Here is a 26,213-nt window from a genome sequence, read left to right on the forward strand (position 1 = left end):
CCATTATCCATTAATGCTGTTGGCGATCCAAGCTCTATAAATAGAAGCCGCTGAGCAGAATTCCAACTTGTCCGGGGATTACCCCTGCAACCCAGGGTTTTCCCTGCGATCCAGACAAAATGCGTGAGACGATGTTTGAGAGTTTTTCACCTCATTCATCCATTCTGAGTGACGACCGGAGCTAGATCTCGAGAGAGTTAGCTCCACTACCCATCCATGGCACCACCGACATCCTTGATGCACATCCACTAGAAGTAAGTCTTTACTTCTAGCCGGTCATTTCATTTTCCTTTCTTTTCTTATTTTGTATTGTATGACATTTTGTGATTAAGGAATTAATACAATTTGTTTTAAATGCATTTCTCTGTTTCCTTCGACTCCGTCTCCATCTTCTTTTCTTAGCATCTTTACTTACATTACAACACTTAGTGAGATTGCTTGGGTATTGCATACTTAGTCATGTGGATTAAGGATATGAAGCATGTAGCAACCTACCGAGAGGTGTGCATTGTGTGAGTGTGTGAGTAACCTTATTTGTTTAGTGTGAAGCTGCGACAACACCTGTATATAGGCTAATGCATTGCTTGTCTATGAGTAAAGTCAACAACAACCAACTGCCTGGGAGGGTAAGTGGTTGGTCCCATTAAGCAATATATGCATTATTCACTAGAGATAGGAATAATCTTAGGTCAGTCAAGTTCATGCGGTTACCTTGTCCTATGAGCGCATCATTCATCATTTAGACATACTTGAGAGAGTAGTCTAAAACCCAAATCTAAGACTCGAGAGTTCAGATTGGAACGTATAGGCAAGAACGGGGAACTTAGAGATAAGCTCTGTTTGTTATCACACAGCATATGCGCCCTACAGATAGGATATTGCATGCGTCCAGGAAGTAGGATAAGGTGGTATGCGGCTAGCACGCTCATGCGACAAGAGTTAGTGAGCGGGTTATGGAGGTCTAGGCAGGCATAGTCCTGTCTCTTATACACATCTAGATGTGTATAAGAGACAGACATAGGATATTGCATGCGTCCAGGAAGTAGGATAAGGGATTATACGCCAGCCATGCTCATGCGACGAGAGCTAGTGAGCTGGTTATGGAGGTCTAGGCAGGCATAGGCTTCTCGGCAATATCGCAGATCCACCGCATACCTGTCTCTTATACACATCTAGATGTGTATAAGAGACAGAGTAAGGAGACCTCGCAGACCTACAGATCATGGACTCCAACGATTCGAGATTAATCGGCTAAACTCATTAGTCCGATCTAACCCCTATTCATTAACTAATGGGACACTCCACTATAGCCCATAGTTGAACTCTCCTTACTATAGATATATTATGTCTACTTAATAACCATAATCAGTAAGTCAATCCTTCACAGGTTGTTCATAATCACAGCTAGGTCAAAAATACCGTTTTACCCCTGTGACTACATCTTGTTCCTTAAGTTTCTACTGATCCTCTAATGAACAATTTTGATTCATAATCTCTATGAATCAAATACTTTCTCTATCATGAGAAGGCAGAGCCCCGATTGTTCAAGACCTGGAGTCAGTACTTAAGAGAACAACCTATCTGCTAATCTGAAATAGTGTAGGAGTGAATTCCATCTTGCAAGGTTATGTCCCCAGCTATTCATCTGGTCTTATCCCGAAAATGGTATGCTTATTGAGCAGTGCTGGTGAACTACTCTCACCATTTGCAGATCAAAGAATAATCCCAAACAAATAGGAGTTCACAGCTAGCTCAAGATTAAGATCGAGTTAACTTAGGTTATATAATAAATGAAATAGTCAGTTTTAACAGTAAACGGTCGTTATAAAGTAAAGTGACTATTTTCGTGGTCCAGTCTATATGCAAGCTCATTGTATAGGATGCCCCCACTCTCATGTCTCAATATGAACGATTTTTGGACCACATCGTTTATAGCACCTTGTAACTTCTTGTAACAATTACAGAGTGGGTCGCATCCAATAGTGTTACCAGGATGAGATACCCAATTTCATCCATATACTTATTAGACTATTTAGGCTATATACTGTCAACTTGATTATTTTTATGTCACTACATAAAGTTACAACATTCAGACTATAGCCAATGATGTGTTTATTGGATTTTCATAATAAGATGCAAAATCAACAGGTCATTGTTATTGATAAAATATAATGTTTAATATGAACTGCGAGTTCTAGGACATTCCCAACATTATGTTTATTGGTTGGACCATAAGCAAGTTGTTTATTAGAGAAGCATTGATACTTAAGGATTCAGAGGTAACCCAAGGATAAAATGGTAATTTGACCCAGTTAGCGTTATGGACACTCGTGAAGGACTAACTCGCTGATATTGGTCTATATCCGTGGACACAGAAATATATCTACAGTGAGAATAGTGCAAATATGGATCTTTAGTAGAGTGTACCCACAGTTAACGAATATTGATTAATTTGGTTATTGAGTTTAGTCAATTAATCTCATATCGTTGGAACTTCTGATCTGCAGGTCCACAAGATCTCCTTATTAGCTCATTCAAAGATATTAAAGAGAAATGATTTGAATTGTTGAAACCGATTTGAGGAAATTATATATTAATGTAATTAATACGTAATTGATTATGGATGTGATCTATAATTTAAATTAAGTTGGAGAGAAATATTTAAATGAGATTCAAATATTTAATTCAAGCGAATTAGATTCATAAAGAATTTATTAATTAAATTAATATAGAGGTAGTGCACATAAACATGTGATGTTTATTTATTTTAATTAAATGCATATGTTAAATTGGATTTAATATATATATGATTATTTAATTAATGTGCTAATTAATTAAATAAACATTATTTAATTAATTGAGCACATGGGTAAATTGGGAAATATTTGGAGAAAGGGTTAACCATTCTCCATATAAATAACTCTCTTATGGCCCTTTTTAGGGCAAGAATTCATTTGGTGAGATTTAACCTAGCCACCAAAAGAAAATTCTCTCTACTCTCTCTAAAGAAATAGGTTATTCTCGTAGTAGTATTCAAGATCGTTTAAGGAGACGTTCGTGTTCAAGATCGTTTGAGGAGACGTTCGTTGGAAAAGCGAGAGCATTGTTCTAGAAGCTTGAGAATCTACAAAGGTATGAATTGTTCTTTACTTTCTCTAAAATATACTATTTCACATGTTTATTCTTCACATATTCTGTTCCAAAATACTGTTTTTGTTTATTCAAAAATTGATTTTTCGGATGCAAGGCTTTCACACACTTCTTGTCGGGATTTGATCCCTACACCATTTTCTTGAGTGATCCTTTCTGAGCAATAGTCAGACTGCTAGGAAAAGAAGCACGAGGTATGTTAGTATTAAAACTAAGAGGTGGTTCAAATTATACCGCACGTCTTCTGGTTGGTCCTTCGAATTTTTCTTTAGTATCTTCTTCACTTATGAATTTTTACTCCTCCACTCGTTCAGGAGCAAAAATCTCAAAACATCTGATTTTCGAGATGGTTCTGACATTACGAACATTAGGCACTGGTTGTGAAGGAAGCTTCCTATACTGAATGTCTAATCTAGTAACGGTGATAGCAAGTTGGGAGATCTGCATGGCCATAGTCTGCATATGGGATGTGATAGTCTGCTGGAATAACTCATGGTTCTGCTTTAGCTGCAAGATAGACTCTGCCCAATCTCTTAGCATATCCTCTAAGCGCATTTCTAAGCTGCTCAATCCTGGATTGTAACCCTAGCAGTTATAATTATATGTCCGTCCACCCTGTTGATTGCTAACATAGTTTGCCTCAGCTACAAGCTCTTGGGGCTGATATGCCTTCATAGAGAAAACCTGTTTTACAAGAGTAGTTAGCTTTGCAAGTTAGCTTTAAGTTCATTTACCTCTTATGTAGATGAGTGAATGATGGGAACTTGCATCCCGAATTGTTGTGCATTCTTTACCGTGGCGGAGATGATTGCCTTGGCCTCTAAAGAAATCTTATTGACCAGTGTTCCTCCTGTAGCTACATCGATATTGCTCTTATCTTGCTACAATAGTCCCTCGTAGAAATACTAAATAAGAAGTTGGTCAGAAATCTGATGAAGAGGGAAACTAGCATAGAGGCACTTGAATCTTTACCAATAATGATACAATGGCTACTCTTGGTCCTGTAGGATGTTGTATATTTCCTTTCTCATTCTGGTGCCTCGTGATGCAGGAAAAAACTTCTATAGGAATGTCTTTTTTATTTTAGCCCAAGTGGTGATGCTTCCTGGTGTTAGATAATAAAGTCAATCCTTCGTGTCATCCTTGAAAGAAATCAAGAAGGCTTGCAAGTTAAGTTGTTTTTCGATGACACCATGAGGATGCATGCCATCATACATTATGTGGAATTCTTTCAGATACTTATGTGAATCCTCACCTACAGTTCAGAAAAAGCATGAAGTAAGTGAATAAGATCAGTGTTAAGCTCAAAATTACCTATGATATCTGGGTAGGTAATGCAAAGAGGTTACTGAGTCAGATCCTGGGTCATAAGGTCTCTCATTGTACACTCTTCTGGTTGTGTCATCGTCTTTTCTTCTTCTTCTCAATGTTGTATTTCAGTGCCTTCTGCACGGTTTATTCAATTCTAGCTCTTCGTTCCCTTATTTGTCTTCTTAGTTGCTTGTCCTCCTTACTTAATTATGCAAAATACAATAAACATGGATTCTAGGAGGATCATGCAATACATAGGAGGAAAAAAAAACAAAGAACGATAAAAGAACCGTAAATCTTTCAATAGACAAACTACTTGGCTCCCCAACAATGGCACCAAATTGATTGACCAAAATTTTTCGTCAATTTTAGATTAAATAATTCCGTTTCTATATATAAAAAAAATGGATTAAATAATTTTTCGCCAAAGTGTTTCTATAATAAAATGTCTACAACCCTAGGTAACCAAGAGGGGATGTCAGATTGGGTTGATTTGGTTGCAAGAAAATAAATTGCATAAAATAGAGATAGTTGAGATAGTCAATGAGAAAAATGTCTAGCTTGGGTTTAAATAGTCATACGATTTTCTCCTAGGTTGGTTAAAGCAATATTCATTATCATAGAGAACCATTCACAAGCTAACCTAACGTTTGGTTACAATTACATGTCACATATTGTAAATCAATCCATAACTATCAATTTGATATGCACAATACATTTGTCAGATAAATTGTAAAATAATAAATCATAATCTATAAAATTCAAAATAAAATGAAAAAAATGTAGAAACCAAATTCAAATCCTCACAAGTTTACATGAAAAAGGAAAAAATCCGAAGAACCCAAACTAGAATGAATACCTTAGCCAAGAATCGGCTTCATGATCAATGGGACATGCTCCCGATCATCAAAATTGTCTTAAGGTGAGAAAAAAAGGAGGAAAATGGCAATCGCAAAGGAATGTGTTGGCTGTCGGCTGGATGATGGAATTCCGCAAACCCTAAAATCGGCCTTCTATTTATAAAATTTGGGTTGGCACCATGATGTTGCAGAAAAGACACACCTCGAGCAATGCAGCGACACTGCTGTGCCTGTGTGTGTGCATTACACTTCGAAGTGTCGTGGCTCTCAATGCTCATTGGGAAAGGGATGCTTTTGGGAATTTGCACTGACCATGGCACCTAGCCCTCATGGAAATTTTGTAATTTTTACCTCTTCTTTCCCAGTCGATGCATTTGAGCTTCGTTTTAACTCCAATATGTTACTACGCTCGACTCTACTTCTCAGGTGCTCAAAACCTACAAAATCATAAAATAAACATAGAAACCTAGAAAACGACCACAAATTAAGTTGGGTAAGATAACACATTTTTCGATGCGTGTATTTTCATATCTCGTGAATTGTCCTTCCAAATATCTCTATAAATAGTTTTTCAGAAAAAATGTTGTTTCTGAAAATGTCGATCATATTTATTATATTTTCCTTATCTGAAAAATTCTGTCTGTTCATTCTCATGATGTTATTTCCTTTTCAAAGCGTTGTAGAATTTTCATTACGGTTGTTTTCGTGTTATCTCTACCATGCATAATTAAGTAGTGGTTGTTTTTATTCTAAGGTTGCTCGTTTTGAAGATTCTTAGAGCTGTTTGTCTTGTGTGTTATTCGAAAATAAACCACAAATGTGTCAATCTTCATGGGAGAAGATTAAGCTTCTGTAGATATTAAGATTTACTCTAGATCACATTTATGTTTAATTCAACATCTTTTTTTTTAGAAGAGATTCTCAAACTTAGGTGAAACCTTAAGTTAATCAAGTAGAGTTGTTCATTTGAGGTTGGAAAGATTAAAGTCTTGATGAAAGGAAGTTTCACATTATGGGGGAGGCTAAGATACTTTGAGACGGAGTCTCATGCTTAGGAGGAGCTCTAAGTGTTCAGTCACTAATATTCCAAATACTTGGGGGAGCTTAAGTTTTTTGAGAGGGAGTCTCACACCTAGGGGGAGCCTAGGTGATCTTGCAAGGAGTTAAGTTATTTGTGTGTCACCTCACTGTATTTCCTACGTCTTTATAGACAAATACAACATTGTAATCACTTGACATTATATTAGTGAAAATACCTTTTTACGAGCATACTGCCCCCAAACATAGATGGTATTTCACTAAATTGGGTTATTAAACGTTGTGTTCTATTGATGCTTTAGCTTTTTGCATTTATCTCTATTATTCTTTATATTTTTGTAACATCATGCTTAACTAGAATGGATGTGTTTTAAATTATCTATTTTTCGAAACTCATTAACAATTGTTAGCCATTTATCCCAACTTTATTGTAATTGAATTATAACATATTTGATTTTATAATATAACTTTACAACTTTTTGTAACATTTTGTTAGTAGTTTATATCTGTTTTTTTTCAACCAATTAAATGTTTACGAAATTCGATTTTGAAAATACTATTTTACAATAGTTATTTTTTCTTTTGAAATAAGTTGCAAACTAGTTATAAACAAAAAAAAAAAAAAAAAAAAAAAATTCAAATTCATTAATATTTCATTTGAATATGAACCACAAACAATTTTAAATGAGCTTTCGTATAAAAAGAAATAACATTTCAAACAAAAATTGTTAATTTTATTTAAAAAAAATTACTATAACTTTTAGAATTGTTAATTTTTCTTTTTTTAAAATAAACAGTTAGATTTATTTTAGATTTAATATTATCATTAATGTAGCTGAGGTACATTATCTGCTATTTTATCTTTTAAGCCTATTATTTTATTGGGTCAATTAAGTAAAAGATAGTTTCTAATTAAGTAAAAGATAATTCCCTAATTAAACACCGTGATGGGAGGTGTCTTTATAAAGATAAAATTCTAGGATTGGTCCTCTCTCTACCTCATTAAATAGTTCTTTCCTAAACCTAATTAAGTTCTAAAGGAAGGTCAGGAGAGAGAAACAAATCTCTTAGAAGACCATTATCATGGATAAAGGTATGTTATTCTAACTAATTTTATTGTGAAAATCATTTTGTTTTAAGATCTTGGCATTTATTGTTTTATACAATATTATGGTTTTATTATATAATCATGAAGTTTCAACTTACATAAATTACTATCCAATTATGTAGTGGATGTGCTTTTTTAAATAACATTTAAAACAAAATTTTGTAATGAGTTATTTGATACAAAAATAGTATACCTTTACCATTATTATTTTTTCTTTCAAACAAATTACTAACTAATTATAAACAAATTCAATTACACTAATATCATTTGAACATATATGAATGACAAACAATTATTAACGGGTTTTCATATCAAAATAGCGTTTATAACAAAAATTGTTAATCAGTTTTTTTAAAAAAATACTATTTTAAAAAAATTGATTACTTTTTTTTTTTACAAAATCAAAAAAGATGAATTCGTATGTTGGATGCATTCAATAAAAGAATATTTATTTTAAAAAATTGAAACATTTTAATTATTTATAAAGTAATATACATGATTTTGATAGAAACCTAGAGATGAATGAAGCTCTAAATAATATAAATAATCAAATAAGTATTAAAGTTATTAATTATGATAAGAATGCTTGAAGGAGTATTTTGCTGTTCTTTAATAAGAAATTAATAGAAGAATCTATTAAAACAAAAAGTGGAAGGTACAGCAAACGGCCGTTTGGAATTAAACAAAGCTTCTCAAACTACCATGGGGCCCTCTATAGACGCCGTTAAACTGTCAGGCAAATACATGATGACTATTTGAAAGCCTTTATCTATATAATTTATATTTCTGTTTTAGTTATTAGTTGGTTTTTTTTAAAAAATAATTGCCAATTATTTTTACAGTTATTTTTTTTTTTTACCTTTATTTTTATTTATACGTTAAAATTTCTTGATTTTTATACTTCGAAGTTTGTTGAATTTTAGTTTATGTATTTTTTAAAATACTTTCAAAGAATCTTAAATTTTATCTCTTTTGTTTATTTATTGATGAATTTTATGTTATTTTTAGTAATTTCACTTTAAATTTTGAAATATTTTATTTTTTTACATGATGAAAATTATTGTTATTATTTAGTAATTTCGATAAAAAAAATATCTTTGAGAGACTAAATTTAAGATTTATTAGAAGTCTAAGGATTAAAATTGGATATTTGAAAGTATATGAACTAAATTTGAAAAATCTCAAAATATAGGAATCAAAATAGGATTTTAAATTTTTTTTAAAGTTCAATAACAAATGAGAATAAATGATTCAAATCTTTGAACTTTTTAGTTACATGTATAGATCTTAACTAATTGAATTGTGCTTGATTAGCAATTTTTTTTCCTTGAAGTTTTGATTCGATAGTTTTTTTTAGTACTAATTGGTTGCGATAAGTTGAGTCAATTTTCAAATATTTGAATTTGGCTTTTTGAAATGGGGTAGTAATTATTCCAATATCTATTTGTGGTTCAAACTAAAACATAAACTTCAAGATTGTTATGTGTTAACTAAGAAGCTTGTTGTTCAAACAATAATATGGTTCAATAAAATAGGTAAGAGTATACAAAATTCCATTAAATTTTGAGGAAGTTTTAGTTTTAGAGTAATGATTAGGTGTAACTATGCTTCTTTTTTCTTTGCAGTCAAAAGAAATTTAAGAATGAATTTTTAAAAAAATATTTGCCATATGGAAATAATTTATTGGTCAATTTATTTACCTTTCTATTTAGATTAGATTTTACTTGATTTTATTAGATTTGATATTGTTTATTAGTGATTTTCAGAATTTAAGTAAAAGAACAAGATTTGGAGTTAAAACAAGTCAAAAGAGTCCAAATAGTTATCTATTTGTCTAGCTTTTATCTAGGTCATCTCCTCTTCTTCAAAGCACATCATCAGTCTAATTGAGTTTAAACTACGGATCTCCACATAATTATATTTTAATTTATAAGGCATACAACTTCTTTGTTCAGAACTCGATGATTCTACCCTTAACATGGCTAAGTCAGAGGCATGACTCTGGTGCCATTTATTAGCTACAATTAGCCTCCAATGTATCTCTATAGTTGAATGAAATTTTTGGGAGTACAATCAAAATTTACATTGGATAGATAAAGAAAGATCATGGGTATATAAGTGTGGATAATTATCTCTATTGTTATGAGATCTTTCGGGTGATTCCAAAAACAAAATCATGAGGGTTTAATATAAAGTTCACAATATCATACCATGTGAAGGTACACGTAAAGAGTTTGTTGTCCCTAACAAAGTGGTATCCAACCTATGTTTCTAACTTAACTATGTCGATAGAATCCTCGAGTGCTAAATAAAGAATAAGTTGTGCACCTTAGAAAATAAAGTCATGGTGGAGACTCATAGTTGATAAGCTTTATGGTTGCATTGTTCGTGTGCTCTAAAGAAGAGGAGTTGTGAAAAATTAGGTGGATCTAACACAAAATACAATGTCAAGTATGATGTCACAAATAATATATATGACAAGTAGGCAACATGAAAGCAAACAGAAAAAATAACGACACAAAGATTGGCCACCCAGTTCGTGCAAAAACACCTACGTCTAGGAGACAGTGTGCTCAGTGGAATGAAAGTACTTATCTGATAGACTCCCTCTTCAGTGACTCACGTATAGCTTCCTCTTCAGTTTCAACTTAGGCTCCCCCTAAGTTTGACCTCCCCTCACTTTCACAATGATGCTTCTTTAATCTTTGTATGAGATTCCCTCAATACAACATATGTAGGCTCCCCCTAAGAGTGAGATCCTCTTACATTCATCATATTTAGGCTCCCCTTAAATAAAATATCAAATCAAACTCCTCTCAAGTTCTACAATGGTTGCCAAACCAAAATTCTCAATGAAAAATACAAAGATTTTCAATAACAAAACTTGGAGGTCAAGGCTTAGACAAACCCTAAGCTCAAAACTCTTAATACACACTTTTCTAATAAGGCCGCTAACCCTAAAATTGAATAAAAGTTCAATATAAATAAGGCTAGCTTTGAGAATATCTTTTAGGAGTGAATAAATATTCTTGACAGGAAAATAAAGAAGGTAGATATAGAAATCTACAAATCATGCAGACAGATATGAAAAATATATTCTACAGAACCCACTGGCAGACATGTAACAATGTTTATGACAATGTCTTTGACATGTTGCGCAACATGTTGCTTGCGTTTTGTCTGTAATAAAATCATCCAACCACACTGTAGTCTTATAATAATATCAGCCAATCAAACTACAGTAACAAATTGAACTGAACAAGAGCTAAAAAGATACATGATTATTTAGAGGGGGCTAGGTGGTACTTAGTTCGTGAAGAGGATTATTGAAAGTGCAACCAAAGTTTGACATTAGTAGAAAAATTAAAGAAATATTGTAGGTATATAAGCGAGGATAACTATCTTTACAGATTATTGGTATGAGACCTTTTAAGAGATTTCAAGAATAGAGCTACGAGAGCTTATGCCCAAAGTAGGTATTATCATATTACTGTGGAGATATATGAATAGTCAGTTGGTCCATCATTCACAAAATTAATTCTTACTCTATATCACTGATTTACATATCATGTATGTTTGTGTCTTCTCACCATTAATTTACACTTTTGTTGTCATGATTTTGATGAAAAGATCTCTTAACTATGTTTTTTTAGAAGAATAATTTTAAAATAGGGTTAAAATGAAATTTAGACAAGTAGGGATGGATATGAACTTTAGGCTGCATGGCCCAGATTGAAGACATGTACAACTTAGGGAAGGGTATGGTATGGCCTAATGGGGCATCTTCATAAAGTTTATTTTGACATTGGCTTATGAGTTGTACCTTAAATATAATGTCCATTTTTATGCAAACAGCTCTTATTTACTGGATGCCCCAAAAGCTGAAATTTGTTGGCCTTTTCTAACTTTCTAAGTTTCTTGGGAATATAAAACTAAGATGTTTTAGGCTCAATGTTAACTCAGCCATCTTATTTTATTTTATTTTTTTCCCCCCTTTTTTTAACCAGAAGCATTCCATTTTGAAACATAAAATTTTGGTGGTAGGTTTTAGGTAAATATACAAGATGGTATTTATTATTTTGGGCAATTCTCAATTGAGTCTTTCATCTTTTAAAAATCTCATTTTCTAGTGAATTAAAAGCTTTCAATTAAGTCCTTTCATGAAAAATCTATTAAAATCTGTTAGTAAAATCTGGATAGAGTAGGTGTTCTAAAAGAAAAATTGGCAAAAATGACTCATTTTGAAACTATTTAAAATAAATAAGGGGTATTTGGGACTCCAACTTAGAGTGATAGTCTACTCAAACGTTTGGGTCATGTGTTAAAATAATGAGGAATAAGAATTATTTTAACGAGAAAATTGAGTAAAAGACCCATTCTCAAGGCCGAAAATGATTTTTGTCTCACATTTTAAAACTTAAGAATTTTGACCTTGTACTCATCTCATCATCAAGCAATTTTACAAAATTACTCTTATTTCTTCTTCTTCTTCTTTTTCCTCATCCAATGATCGTCTTCTTCTTGTTCATCATCAATCTTGATCTTCGTTGTTGTGCCATGAAAACCATTGCCTTAAAATCAAAATCGGCATGACCTCGATGCTAAATGATCAGAAGCCGGTTGCTCCCCAAGATTAACACAGTCCTGGATATCTGACATGCACTCGCCAAAGAACGAATTGGAATTGTGGAAAAATGCCCAGAAACCAAAGATTAAACAAAGAGAAAAAAAGGAAGTAAATACACGTATATCTTATTTTTCAAAACCAAAATATTTTGAAAGCTTATGAAGAAAAAGAAAGGAAGGAAACTGTTTTTACTGTTTTGGATCACAGATTTATTCAATAATTAATTCAGATCTGGTAATTAATTTTAAATTGGTAATAAAATGGTTAAAAAGATAAAGAGAGAGGTAGTAAAAATATTAATTTTTTTTCGCACATGTGAGAAAAGTTTCTATTTTTGTTACAATCACCATTTTGAATTTCCTATGTAAACCTTGGTATATAGATCTCTTTGTCAAATCAAAATCTTACAATATGGGACAAGCACCTCTATCTTTTTCCATTTTGCTTTTTGTTATGGGTGAAAGACCCAAAATCGTGCCCGGCGCTTCTTTGGTGCGATAAACTTTAACAAGATCATGCACGAGCCTCAACGAGTTCACACAAGCAGTTTCGATCGTCTTTTTCTTTTTCTCTCCCTCTATTCAATGTGTTGCAAATAAGATCGACCACCAAAGAGCGAGAATAAGAGAATGAGAAAGTCCATTTTATGTGCGCAAAGTTTCGTTTTAGTAATTTTACCTAAATTTGACATCAGTAAAGAGTAAAAAATACCATTTTTAGAAAATGGTGCAAATCTAGCTCATTTTCTCCCCAAAAATTTGGATCCCGCAAACCCTATTTTAAACCCTTGTTTTGTTAGAGTAAATCTATTTACCGGTTATAATAATTAATTCTCTCTCCAATGTTTCTAATAACTCCATCAATTGATGACATTGGTAACTAGCTATAATGACTACCTCCGATGCTTAACTTCAACAATCACTCTAATGACCACATTTGGCAGCCAACTCCAACGAATACTACTTTTGGTGACCATCTATGCAACCAAATCCGGTAGCAAACTTTAGCAAATACTACCCCCGACCAGTTCATAGTGTTTAATAGTCTTATTTTAGTCTCATGTAACATTTTGAAAGATATGGTCCAAATGGAAATTAGAGTCAAAACCTATGATAGTCGTGTTTCTCTTTATCTGAGTACAACAATTGCGGGGATGAGATCAAACTTCTAATCTCTAGGGAGGAAGACCATGCCAATTACTCTTAAAGTAAGTTCATTTTGGTTGTTCATCTTGTGTTTACTTCTTGATAGTTGCACTTGAAGGTTTTATTTATTTATTTATATAAATATATCACTATTAGAAAAAAAAAAAACTATAATGAATGTATATATATATATTTGCTTTCAATATTATAATAGTTTTTTTCAAGTATTTCAATATTATAACAGTTGAATCACAACTTAAATATTAAAATGGCAATCATTTTTTTTTATATGAGCTATAATTTAAGGTTTTCTCAATATTTAAAAACATGTACACACTTCCAATATTCAATTAATTAAGTTTTGAGTCCCCACTATCACATTATATTACCTTTTCATTGACTTTAAAGAATATATTTCAAAAAATTGTGTTCACTTGTATGCTAAGATTTTTGGATTTAGTGGTAATTTTGATATGTATTAAAAAAAAAAATCACATGTTCAAACATCTGTTAATTCTTTCTCAATAATATCGATAGTTCAATTTGTTAGATCTTGTGTTCGGTTATCATTTAAATATCACAAACCTAAATCATCTCATGACTTACCTTGTCAACTCTATGAAAAATTATCTACCTACAATAAATTTCTCTTCTTTTGCAATCTCTCAGAAGCAAAAATTATGTTGTTTTGTTTCCCATTTCTATGTACAGAAACATTAATGTTAATTTCACAATTTACTTCTTTTGGAAAGTAACCATACAAAAGAATGCAGTTCCACGACTAATTACTCCAGTTGCAAAGAGACAGATTAAACATTTGTACCAATTTTGGAGATCATAGCGATTTTGCATTAATGAACCACATCGTGAAATTAACCATACCCCCGAGTACCTAAAAATTCAGAAAATACAAAACCGTAAGATAATGAAAAAGAATAATATTTGAGTGCATCTGACTAACACCTTTCTTTTGTAGGACACTCAATCATCCAACCATAGTTTGACACATGACAAATTCTTCTTTTATTAGTTTAAGATATACCTAAATATTGCGGTATGAAAAATACGTAGAAAAGAAGATGCGTTTTTCATGGTTATTAGTTTACCTTTTAGCATTGGCTATGACAAAAGCTTCCAAGGCCCACTTTGTGTAGCAAACCTTACTTATTGAATCTACAAGTTTGTTGTCATCACTATTGTGAGTTGCAATGAGCATCAAAACAACTGGAAGAAGTACTGACCACTGCAATTGACATGACAATAATTGGATTAAACTTCGAACTAACTTTAGTTTTTATACTTTTAAATGTTTGGTTATTATTGTCATTATCTTTTGATTAAAGCTGGCTGAAGTAAGAAGTCCCTATCATTAACTTCGTTAGTTGACACCTATCCAACTAAATATCTAAATCTATTTAAAATCAACTCGCTATATATATTTCTTATATAGCACAGTGAGTGCACTATATAAGCGTTAAATTTAAAAGTTTACTTATTAGACACAAAACCAAAAAAATTAGAAACCTATTATAAAATTTTTAAAGTAAAATAAGAAAACCAAATAGATCCATTAAAAACTTTTTCAATGAAAGTGCACGAACTTTTTAGACAAAGTAAAGTTCAAAGACCAAACTTGCAATTTAACCTAATAAAAACGAGTAATTAGTAGAGATATGCGAGATGAACCGAGGTAGAAAAAGAAAGAAGTATGAGTTGAAAAGTGAAGGTGTGTTTTTACTCACAAGTTGGGCAGGGCCAGGTTCGAGGAAGATGGCTAAAGCATAGGCAATTCCAGTGACACAATAAACCAAGCAAACCAACACAATGTAATTGTCTGTTATAGAAGATCTGGGATTGTTGAAGAAATAGAACATAGAGAGATAAACCATAGGCTTTATGATTGTGTTGAAGTGATCAATTGTATCCTTTGCAAGAAAATAAGCTAAGCTGCTCATTCCAGAAGAACTTTCTCTCCAATAATGTAGTTTATCTAATGAAAATGATCTCAATGCCGTAATCTTGCATAGCAGAGCTGAAATTTAACAAGACCCAAAAAAGGAAAAACAAAGTGCTAGTTGATCAATACAATGTTAAGTAACTATGAATTGATGAATTGAAGAGTATAAAGGAAAAAGAAAAGTTTGAACTTACAGACAGCTATGACAGTGTATGTATAACCAAGTGAGCCAAATGATTCATCACTCACTTTAGCTAATGTTCCCAAGCATATCCCAGCAAGCAATAAAATCAAATAGTCTACAGCCTGTGTCCGAGCTTCTCGTAGCCTCTGCTTTCCAACTCTGCAGATAATCAAGGTCATACCATTTCAAAACTACCGACGAAAACTAGAAAACTTCTGTCAATTATTGTTACAGATTCGGGAACACTCGTGTTAAATTACTATTAAACTCAAAGACTTAAGTTGATGGAATATGAAAATTCTAAGATTGTTAAGTCACCACCATTTCTAAAAGCTGATATCATAGCAAAAGGTTGAGTGTTCAAACCCTTATAAGCTAGTTTGTGTTTGAATTCGGCAAGATTTTAGGTCTAGTAGTAATTTAACATGATATCGGAGTAGAATGCTCGATATTTGAGTCACTGTAACGTAATTTCCTTACTAATTAATATTGACAATCACTTGTTGAACCTTGTACTAGTTTCCAAACCTACATGAATAAGAAAAGTAAAATTTATCCTAATCCATCAACTTAATTTCACGAGTTTAGCAGTGATCTAATATCACTCACCAAAACAAAATAATGTTATTCTGGCAAACATTCTGACAAATGGGGTTAGTCTATAACAGTTGATTGATTTTCAAAGATTGCAACTTTTCTCGACATAAATATGTTTGAAAGGAGGCAATAGGAACATACCTTCCAAGAAAGTACTTATACTGTTGGGCTACACCAGGGGTTTTGCGGTTAGACAAATCACTTGACTTCAAGAAATTAAGTTGGATGTGATCTCTCTTCACCTCAACAGTATGCTTAACATCCTGCCAAAACTCTCCAGCAAATGACACAGAGTCACTAGTATCATGGGCACCGGTCCCTCCATGGCTCGAGTTTTCGCCCGCTGCCGAAGCTGTCATGCCCTCAATGCTCTGTAGCATGTCCATGGGGACTGGGTACCCATTGTGGAGCATCCATCTCACAGGGAGTTGCTTGTAAGTTATGCCTGTAGTTGTGGTTGGTTTCACAATTCCTTCCAAAATGTCAATAAAATAGTCAGGTGGGTTAACTCTCTCAGGGACTGTAATCCCAAGAGTAGCAAAATACTCCTCCAATTTCTTTACTGGTCCATGGTACACTGTTAGCCCTCCTTTGGCTAGAAGAATCAACTCATCAAACATGCTGAACAATGTGTAGCTGATGAATCATTTCAAGAGAGGGAAAGATTCATTAAGATGAGCTTTTAGGATATGCATTTTCAATGATTTAAACCCTATTTGGTTCTACACTTTTTTGCTTCTATCCATTTTGATCACTATACTTTTAAAACAAAGGAGATGTTTGGGACACTGAGTTGAGTTATGAAGTTGGTGGGCCAAACACCGCATTTTTACGTTGTCACTAAAATTTGGATTGGGGTTTTTCATATAGAAACCAAAACATTTATTTATTTAAAAAATATAGGGACTGAAATGGATAAAAGTTGAACGAATAGACACCAAAATAGGCAAAAACGAAAAGAACAAGACCAAAATAGAATTTAGACCGTTTCTAAATACACAAAGATAACTCCCATTTTTTTTAGTTGCTTACCTTGGTTGGTGAACAACCATGCAAATGTTTACTCCTTCAAGAGCCTCGCGTCTAAGTGCTTTGAGGAGTAACTGTGAAGAAGAACTGTCAAGACCAGAAGTGGGTTCATCCAAGATCAAAAGTGAAGGTTCCATAACCATTTCCAAGCCAACATTTACTCTTTTTCTTTGACCTCCAGAGATTCCTCTCTTCTCCACTGTCCCAACAAGAGAATCCCTTACCGCCTGTAACCCCAAAGATTCAATGACTCTTTCTACAACGAGCACCTTTTCAGGTTTGAGCAAATCAGCAGAAAGTCTACGCAACAAACAACAAAAGCACTTTGAATAACTGAAAAAGAAGAAAAATATTAACTATCTCAATTCAGCTAATATACTTTAGGGCGAGTTTGGAATGACTTTTAGAAAAACGCTTAATTAGTTTTTCTTCCAAACATGCTGATGAAAAAAGTTCTTTCAATCAAAGTACTTATTCCAAAAGTCATCCCAAACACATCCTTACTCGGAGATTATTAGAAAAGAAAGACATGCCTGCATCTCGCACTAAACCAAAGATTCTCCTCCACTGTCAAGTTCCCGTGCACAATATCGTCTTGTGGCACAAAGCCAATGATTTTCTTATATGAATGAATTGATTCCATTTGACCATTGATAAGAATCATTCCAGACATAGTACAACCAGTCACTTTTCCAGCCAAAGCAGAGAGAAATGTTGTTTTTCCAGCCCCTGATGGACCCATCACAGCAGAAACTTTACCAGGCATAATTTTCCCAGTAACACACCTCATCAAATGCCTATTTTTGCCTTTCAAAGTGAGAGTTAAATCTTTAAAAGCAACCTCAATCATAGGCCTTTTCCTAATCTCAATGTCAATATCATTTGCCATTGAGATTACTCCAGAAAAAGTCAAATTCTTATTCTGTTCTTGCAGGGCTTTCTCCTTCTCAATTTGGCCATATGCATACTTGAATATCTGGCTCTGTGTGTGCAATTGCTTGCCCTTTGGTGCTTGTTTCTTAATGTTTTTATCACCAATCTCTAAATTGAAGCCTTCTTGGCTATCTGGGTCTTTATCAATTGATTGCATCATCTTTGTCAGGTTGCTCTTCTCCTTCTTCCCTTTTGATGTTGTAGACGATGAACCACCACCTATACCATACCAAATTGGAGTAAATGTCTAAACAAATACGTAAAATATCTAGTTGAGGGCACAAATACCTCTCAAATGTTTAGTCCATGAACTCTCAAATTGCATCTAGTTGAGGGCACAAAGTATTTTGTAGGCCCTCGATATTAAGTTTTGTGTCTAATAGATCTTTGACTTGTATTGTTGGAATGTCTTGAATCTGTTATTTGGTGCTTCGGATGACTAAACATGAGGACTCAGGAGCAACATTCGAAAACCTAATTTATACTCGTTTATACATTATTTATGTTTTTGGGTCTACAGTTTAGAGAGGTGTCATATATAAACCCTCTAACCCTATTGTCACCTCTACAGTTTGCATCATCTGACATTTCTCTCTAATGAAACCTAATTTCTCCCTCTACCTGTGACGTAGCTAACACACTGTCAGTGAATCACGTAAATCTCTATGTCAATTTCTTTACTGTTTACGTTTTTTTTGCTCTCTTTGATTATTGATTTCATAACATATACGATACTTTTTTTTTACACTTCCAAAGTTCATGAATCTACTAGACATAAATATTGAAAGTCAAATGATCTATTAGACACATTTTTAACTTTGGGGACTTATTAGACACAATTCTAAATGCTGGTGGACTAAAATTATTATAATTTAACGAATTCACTAGATATTAAAATTCTTTTGATATTACCAGGTGGCATAGCTCCTAAGGCAGCATCTGTTCCAGGCTTAGGTTGGCCAAAGCCTTTAAGATCTGGGTGTTTTGTGGATTTTCTGCGAGAGAACGTGCGAGAGAATTGTGTTTGTAGCTCAACTGCATGTTTCTTGGCAATGTCTTTTGCAGATTTCCATTTCTCACGTGCTTGTGCTGTTTCTCTTACACTTTGGACAGCCTTCTCTCTCGATTTCGCTTGTCGTCTCTCTCGAGTCGACAGAACTTGGTCGGAGCAGTTGTAAATAATGATCAGAAGGAAACTTAGTCCGGCCTGCACTCACAAGTAACCGATCAAAGTCCGACATATTGTTTAAGTCTAGTGCTGTTAACATGGGATCAGGGTAGGAGGTTTTGTATTTGTACTATGTCAATGTCATTTCATTCACTTGTTGGATTCTTGTTTGTTAAGTTTAGGATCACAAAGAGAGTGTTAAGAATATAGTAAATTATTGACTTAAACTAATAATCACGTTTTGTAGTTTTGAATGACATCTAAAGATATTTCTTGATGCATATTTTCATCAATCAAAATTTAAGATACACAAATACAAATTAGTGACATGTATATACGACACGACACATACATGATGACATGCCATCTTTCTAAAAGCTACAATATGAATATGATACAACCAAGTTTATTAATATATATATATATATATCACTTTTACAAATTCATATTCAATAATTTTTTTTCATTTATATATTTATTAAAAATCATGAGTTAATATATTTGGCTCTCAATATTTAATTTCTTTTGTCCTATAGTACTATTTACCGGTAATTATTATGCTCAATAAGTATTTACCTAGTGTAACTATTGTTTGACACACATCTGTTGTACTAATAAGTATTTAATATGTTTTTGGGTTTTCGGTAAGTGTTCGCAGTGTCCAAGTTTGGTTGGACACACAAATATGTTATTCTAACTTAAATGTTTGTGTTTTTTAGATTCTAAATCCTTTCGGTGGAGGTGATAGATGGCAAATTGTACTGTTTGGATCTATCTAGAATAATATTGTTCTCTTAAGCGTGGGAGATTAAAAAATACTTACAAAAAGCATGACACCATATGCAGTGATATTTTGATTAGCTGATCTTGGCGTACATGTCGCCATTCGAAAACATCCTACATATGCATAAAAATTAGGCGCATATCTACGACTAGAGGTTAGAGATTTTCATTTTCATTTTCACATATTATTGAATATTAGAGAGTAAATTTAAAAAAAATAAAAAATAAAAACGAGAAAGCTCATGAGTAGCCATGGAATGCTAAAGTTTAGTCACATAATTATTAGAGATGTTACATTTAAAAATTTTAAATTAAAAATAATAATAATAAGTGATTAGCATAGTCTGATACTAACAATAATCTTTGCATATGACCAATTTATCTATACATTGATAAATCTTAATATTAATAAAACAAATTATTTGACCAATATATTGACTATTAAATCACTGATTAGCTTATATATATTAGGATGTCAATCTCATTGATTTACATGTATTTTAATTTTTTTCCTTTATTTGTAATAATTATTTTTTGTTATATTTTTACATTGCTTTATTTAAATGCTAGAATTGTAAGAATTCCTAATGTATTTCAATCTAAAAAATGACAATGATTTGTTTTTAAAAAATAGAGGATAAAATCAGAACAATACAGAAAATAGAAGGAAACAAATAAAATATTGAAGTTTTCTTTCTATAACACCATTCATTTATTTTTCTTCAAAATTAAATTGTGCATTTACTTCATTTAGAGAGAGTAAAAGAAAAAAATAAACAAAGAATTTTTTACAAATAAAAAAAAAACATCAAACTATTTACAAAAATAGTAAAAAGAATACTAGACTTTTATATCTATCCGTTTCTATTAGTAATAGACACAGATAGATTTCTATCTACTTCTATCAACCTTTTGCTTAAATAGTTTTTCTTATTTTTCTATTTTTAAAAATCTTCTAAATAAATAACCAAAAGTATTATAATAAATAAAGAAAAGAAAAGAAAATGGAGAAGAAAACAAAAATAATAAATAAAAATTAAGAAACTAAAAAATAATAACAATTGGATAAAAATTAAAAAAAGGGAAAAACAAAGTTTCATTCTCTATAGTCTCCTATGTAGTATAAATATGAATGTATTAAGACCAAAAAAAAAAAAAAAAAGTCAAATTATTTTTTTAAAAAAAAAGTCATACAATAATTATTAAAAATTATAAAAACTACTTAGCGGTAGAGAAACTTACTTTGTTGAGAAGTTGAACCAGTTCTACAATAATACCTACAAAAGAGAAAAAAACAAAACAAAACAAAAAGGATCGAAAACAACAATATCATATGAAATTCCACAAAAACGTAATAATATATAACGACACCATATTTTTAGAACAAGCACTTAATTAATTTTATCCTCCATATAAAAAAGAGCAATACTTGAATTATTTGAATTACGTCTATTTTTTGCAATCCATACCAATCACGTATAATAATATGTATGTGTATATATTAAAAAACTAATAAGAATTCGTCACGTAACAAATTTTGATTAAACTATTGAGATTAATGCACAATAATAAATGGAACAATGATACACCTAAATATTTTTTTATAAAAATAAATGTAAAAATATCATTTTAATCCTTTACTTTGGAATTTCTTCAATTTTAGTCCCATTATTTGCACTAAGTTTTAAATTTAGTCCGCTAAGGTTAAGTTTTATCGAAATTTGTTAAATAATAATAAATATTTTCATGCAATAAAATATGTGAATATGTTAACCAAATTTAGAGACAATGTTAACTGAGAATTTTTTTTGAAAAAATAAAAACTATACTAGTAGTGGAGAACTAAATTTAAGATTTATTGAAAGTATAAAGACTGAAATTGAACAAACTCCAAAATACAAAATTCAACATGGTATTTTAATATGTAGCACTTTTAATTTAGGGTTAATAATTAAGTATATGGCAATATTTTTAAAGAATTGCAAATATAACTAAATCTAAAGGTGATAGACTCTATCGTTAATAGATTTCTATAAAAAATATAGTTTCTCGTTGATAGACTTTGAGAGCAAGATCTAAATTTGCTATATTTGTAAATTCTTTTGCATTGTATTATATCTACTAATACTTTATCATCGGTTGTTGTATTTGCAATAACTCCTATTTTAATTAGTTCAAACATTTTTTTTTTTTTTGTCAAAGAGATGCGATATATACGAATACGAAAACAAAAAGGAAAATGAGAACGAGAAGTTGTAGGATGGAATATCAATACCCACTACTGCAAGGATTTTTTTGGATAGTAGAAGGGCAATAGGATCCTGCCGAGCAAAAAATCTCACTACCGCTCAAGATATCTGCCCACACATCTGCTCCTCCACATGTGTGATTCAGTTTTCCTGGTGGTAACTGATAATGGTAACTGCATTCACAACATTTAATTCATTTCTTAGACGAATACGTACCTATGTGCATGTTCGAAAAATCACTCTGAAACACTCCTTTGATCATTCTAAATCAAGTCAAGTGTTTAATTTTATACTTTTAATTGCATTTTTCATTCTATTAAAAGTTATTTTGTTTTACTAAAGTACTTTTTTTTTAAATGATTTTAATCATTTTAGAATCACTCTCAAACATGTCTGTGCATGCATTTAGTACGGGTAAATGATACTTACGGTTCACAGACACCCGTGGTTTTGTTGAGTTTTGCAAGTGGACAATAAGCACCCAATGGACAAGCTTTAACGAGAAAAAAAGAAAGACAAAAAATTGTGTTAATAAATTGGCTTAAGTTCAGCCATCCAATTTCTATTTCAAATTACCTACCAAACAAATCCTAAGCTTTCAAAGTTGGTGTCTAATAGGCTTCAAAACTTTAAACCATTTAATAGGTAGTGAATTCAAAATCTATTAGACACAAAATTAAGAGTTTAAGAGACTTATCGAACACAAAATAGAAGTTTATAGCTAAGGATATTCAAATAACCCGACAACAAGAAAAATCCAGAGTATCCAAACCCAAACTATAAGAGTTGGATTGCATTAAATTTTCTTCTATTTATGTCGGGTTGAGTTGGGAGACCTTGTTCAGGTCTTTCTGGTAGCCAATCCAACCAAACTCGAACTCATGTACATCTCCATGCTACGTTAAACGTATAAAGTAGAAAAGGGGGGATGAAAAAGAAAACTTACGGATCATACAAGTAATGCCATGGGGGCAGAAGAAACCTTCACAACAAGGCTTGCAGTTGGTGGTTCTTGAAGGTATAACTTTAACATTTTTATAATCAACTTTCTGACCTTTTCCAGTACCACAAGCCCAACCAGGCTCACAACCTGATACCCATGATGACAGATTACAATTCTTGTTTGGTTTCAAGTAATTTGTTCTCTTTGAAGATGCACTGCTGCTGAAATAACTGTTTAAGTAGAATTTCACTTCTGCTGCTGTGCATATTCTCATTAGAAGATCTGTCATTAAAAAGAACATACGTATCATATTTCAATATCCCTCCTTTTTCGTCCGTCATTGTTTTGTTATATTAGCTTACTCTCCTTAGACATCTTTTATACACCATTTTCAAACTTCTGAGACCAATTAACATCAACGTAATAATCATCATGTCCCCATTCCAACCTTTCACTTTTTGATAGGATACGTTGGTAGTTTTTTTTCCTTCTATTTCTTAACAAAGAAAAAAAAATTGTGTTTGCCATGTGTGATTGTTGTTTATTGTTCACTTCAAATTTTTTGAACTAAAGGAAATTACAATTAAATATGTTAGATATATGTCTTTTTAATATACATTTTACCAGTCGAGAAATGATATAGTAATTCATTCGTTAAAAATTTGGAACGATAAAACTAACATAATCATTGTTTTTCTCAAAACGTGTATATAGATTAAATTATAAGTTTAGTCCAAAACTTGTAAGCTTATGTTTAAGAGATCATTAAACTTGAAAGGTGATACCTAGACCTCAATATTATGTTTAATAAGTTCTTGAATTTTAAATATATCTAATGGGTCTATTAAATATAAAATTTAATTATATGTATATTAAGATCTTATTTTTCATTATATGTATTTTTGTTGGATAGTTTTGTGAATTTATTAAAAAAAAAAAAAAGTCAAATAGGTAATTTTCTTAGTTTTAGACACAAAATTAAAGTTCGGATTAAAACCTACCACTTTCTAATTAAAGTCACTCAATGATTAGGCAAAGTCTATATATATCACATTCATAAATCATTGATTTATTCAAAAATTTAAACTAGTAGATAAAGATAAATTTAACTATTTGGTCTATTTTGTCTAACACATGTAACTTTTTTTTTGTTATATAGTAAAAATAAAAATTCAATTTTTTAAAAAACACTATTTATGCTTTGTTATATAGTAAAAATAAGAATTTAATTTTTTAAAATAAATCTGTATTAGAAACTTACGACAATGACCTTCAAAATATCTTTACAATGATATAATATTATTCATTTAAACATCAATTTTTATGACTTTCCTATGACAAATTTTTATTAGTTACACTCAGCTGTTCAATATTTTTCAAGTTATAATTTTTTAATACGCTTGCAATATATATATTTTTAATAACTCATATTCTTTAAATAATAACAACTCAAGTTGTTTTCAATTATTTTTTACAAAATAATATGTGGGCCCCACAGGCAATAAGTTAAAAAATTGTTTATGAAAAAGAAATAGAAAAATCCTCAAATCAGTATAAAGTTTACCTTTGCTCTTTCTAGCGCAGATAGAAATGAATTCAGAATTATGAGTGAAATTGAAGGCTCCATCCCAATCAGCATTCCTGCATTTTTATTTTTTTAAAAAAATTATATATATAAACAAAAAATATCTGCATATAAAAAAATTGTCAAATATTTATAAGAATAGAAAAAAAAATGGATAGACTTAGAAACTAATTAGACTTCTATCAATTTTTTAATTAAATAATTTTGTTATTTGGGTAAATCTTTTTCTTTTTAAAATTCCCAAAAATAAAATCAATAAAAAAAAAAAAGAATGTAAAAAGAAGGAGAACAGACGCGTCGGAAATGCAGAAACCGAAATGTTTCTGAATATCATCCTTGAAAACAGAGGTGAAATTCTTAATCCGATCATTAACAAGCTGAGCCAATAAATCCCCGGTGGCTGACTGAATACCGCCACCAAGACCGCCACCGTCACCGTCACCGCCACCGCCACCACCACCGCCTTCATCTCCATAGTCATAATCCTCCACCGAATAATCCTGAGCATCAACAAATCGGACAGAAATGAACAACAAGAATAACCAGATGGAGAAGACGCCGCTGTGAAAAATCTTCTCCTTGCTCATGGCGACGCCTGAGAACTGCAAATGTGGGCTTTCAGATTCGAAGATGAATCAGAAGGAACATGGAAGGAAGGAAGGATAGGGAAATCAGGGGTTTGGGCGGATGAATTGATGCTTGAAGAAGAGAGGAAAATGGAAGAAAATTGGAGAATGTGTGTTGGTTGAAATTTGGATTCGGTTTTTGGTGAGGAAGAAATGGCGGGGAGGAAGATTTGGCGAAGGATGTGGTAAAGAATAACACGGGAAATTTTACTGACCATCACGACACGGTTTCACCTTTTTCCCAACTAAACATTTTTACTCCTTTTCCAAATATAGCCTTTTAGATATTTTCTGATTTTTTTCTTTTAATCTCTCCCTCATTTTTCTCCAAAATTAAATATATATGTCTGTGAATTATTTGGTTTTAAAATATTCAGCTTTAAATATTATTATATTACTCACTGTATTTTCTTTCAATAGTATTGATATGCTCCATTATAAATCTACCATTCAACTAATAAACCAAATAAGTATATCAATCAATAAACTTTTAATAAGTAAAGAAATATAACTAATATATAAGTGAAAATGACAAAAAAAAAGTGTCTTCTTTGTTTTAAGTTTAGGGTTATGTTTATTTCATTTTATAAGCATGATATTTCAAGTGTATTAGCGATATATCATATATAAATATGAGTGTGTCAGATATCAATCAGTAAATACTTGAAATAAGACATGAGTATATGAGTTGGATATCTAACATAAATCAATATTTCTAGTGTGTATCAATTATAAGTTGATATGTAAGATATCAAAGTGTATTAGTAAGCTTATAAATTTAAAATTAAATTGTGAAAGTATATTGGTCATATAATTGCTATACCTAAAAGTGAGTATATCAGTAAAGCATGTGTGTCATTTTATAAGCATGATATATATTCCAAGTGAAGAGATTGAATCCCATTGCGGAAGCATTTTAT

The 26,213-nt window shown here is 31.7% G+C and overlaps 1 protein-coding gene across 1 annotated transcript; it reads right to left on the reverse strand.

The window, feature by feature from the left end:
• Positions 1 to 13,927: 13,927 nt before the first annotated feature.
• LOC120083477 (ABC transporter G family member 28) lies at positions 13,928 to 25,440 on the reverse strand. Its single transcript, XM_039039246.1, has 15 exons — positions 24,962 to 25,440; positions 24,647 to 24,723; positions 23,086 to 23,364; positions 22,569 to 22,632; positions 22,166 to 22,312; positions 21,133 to 21,167; positions 19,931 to 20,004; positions 18,852 to 19,146; positions 17,540 to 18,158; positions 17,010 to 17,306; positions 16,119 to 16,613; positions 15,391 to 15,539; positions 14,982 to 15,271; positions 14,346 to 14,482; positions 13,928 to 14,131 (listed from the first exon to the last, which is right to left on the reverse strand). Exons 1-15 carry the CDS (start codon positions 25,252 to 25,254, stop codon positions 13,975 to 13,977), a joined length of 3,408 nt encoding a protein of 1,135 aa, XP_038895174.1. The 5' UTR covers positions 25,255 to 25,440; the 3' UTR covers positions 13,928 to 13,974.
• Between the last annotated feature and the right edge of the window lie 773 nt (positions 25,441 to 26,213).

The sequence above is a fragment of the Benincasa hispida genome, chromosome 8, assembly GCF_009727055.1.
Source record: "Benincasa hispida cultivar B227 chromosome 8, ASM972705v1, whole genome shotgun sequence".
NCBI lineage: Eukaryota > Viridiplantae > Streptophyta > Magnoliopsida > Cucurbitales > Cucurbitaceae > Benincasa > Benincasa hispida.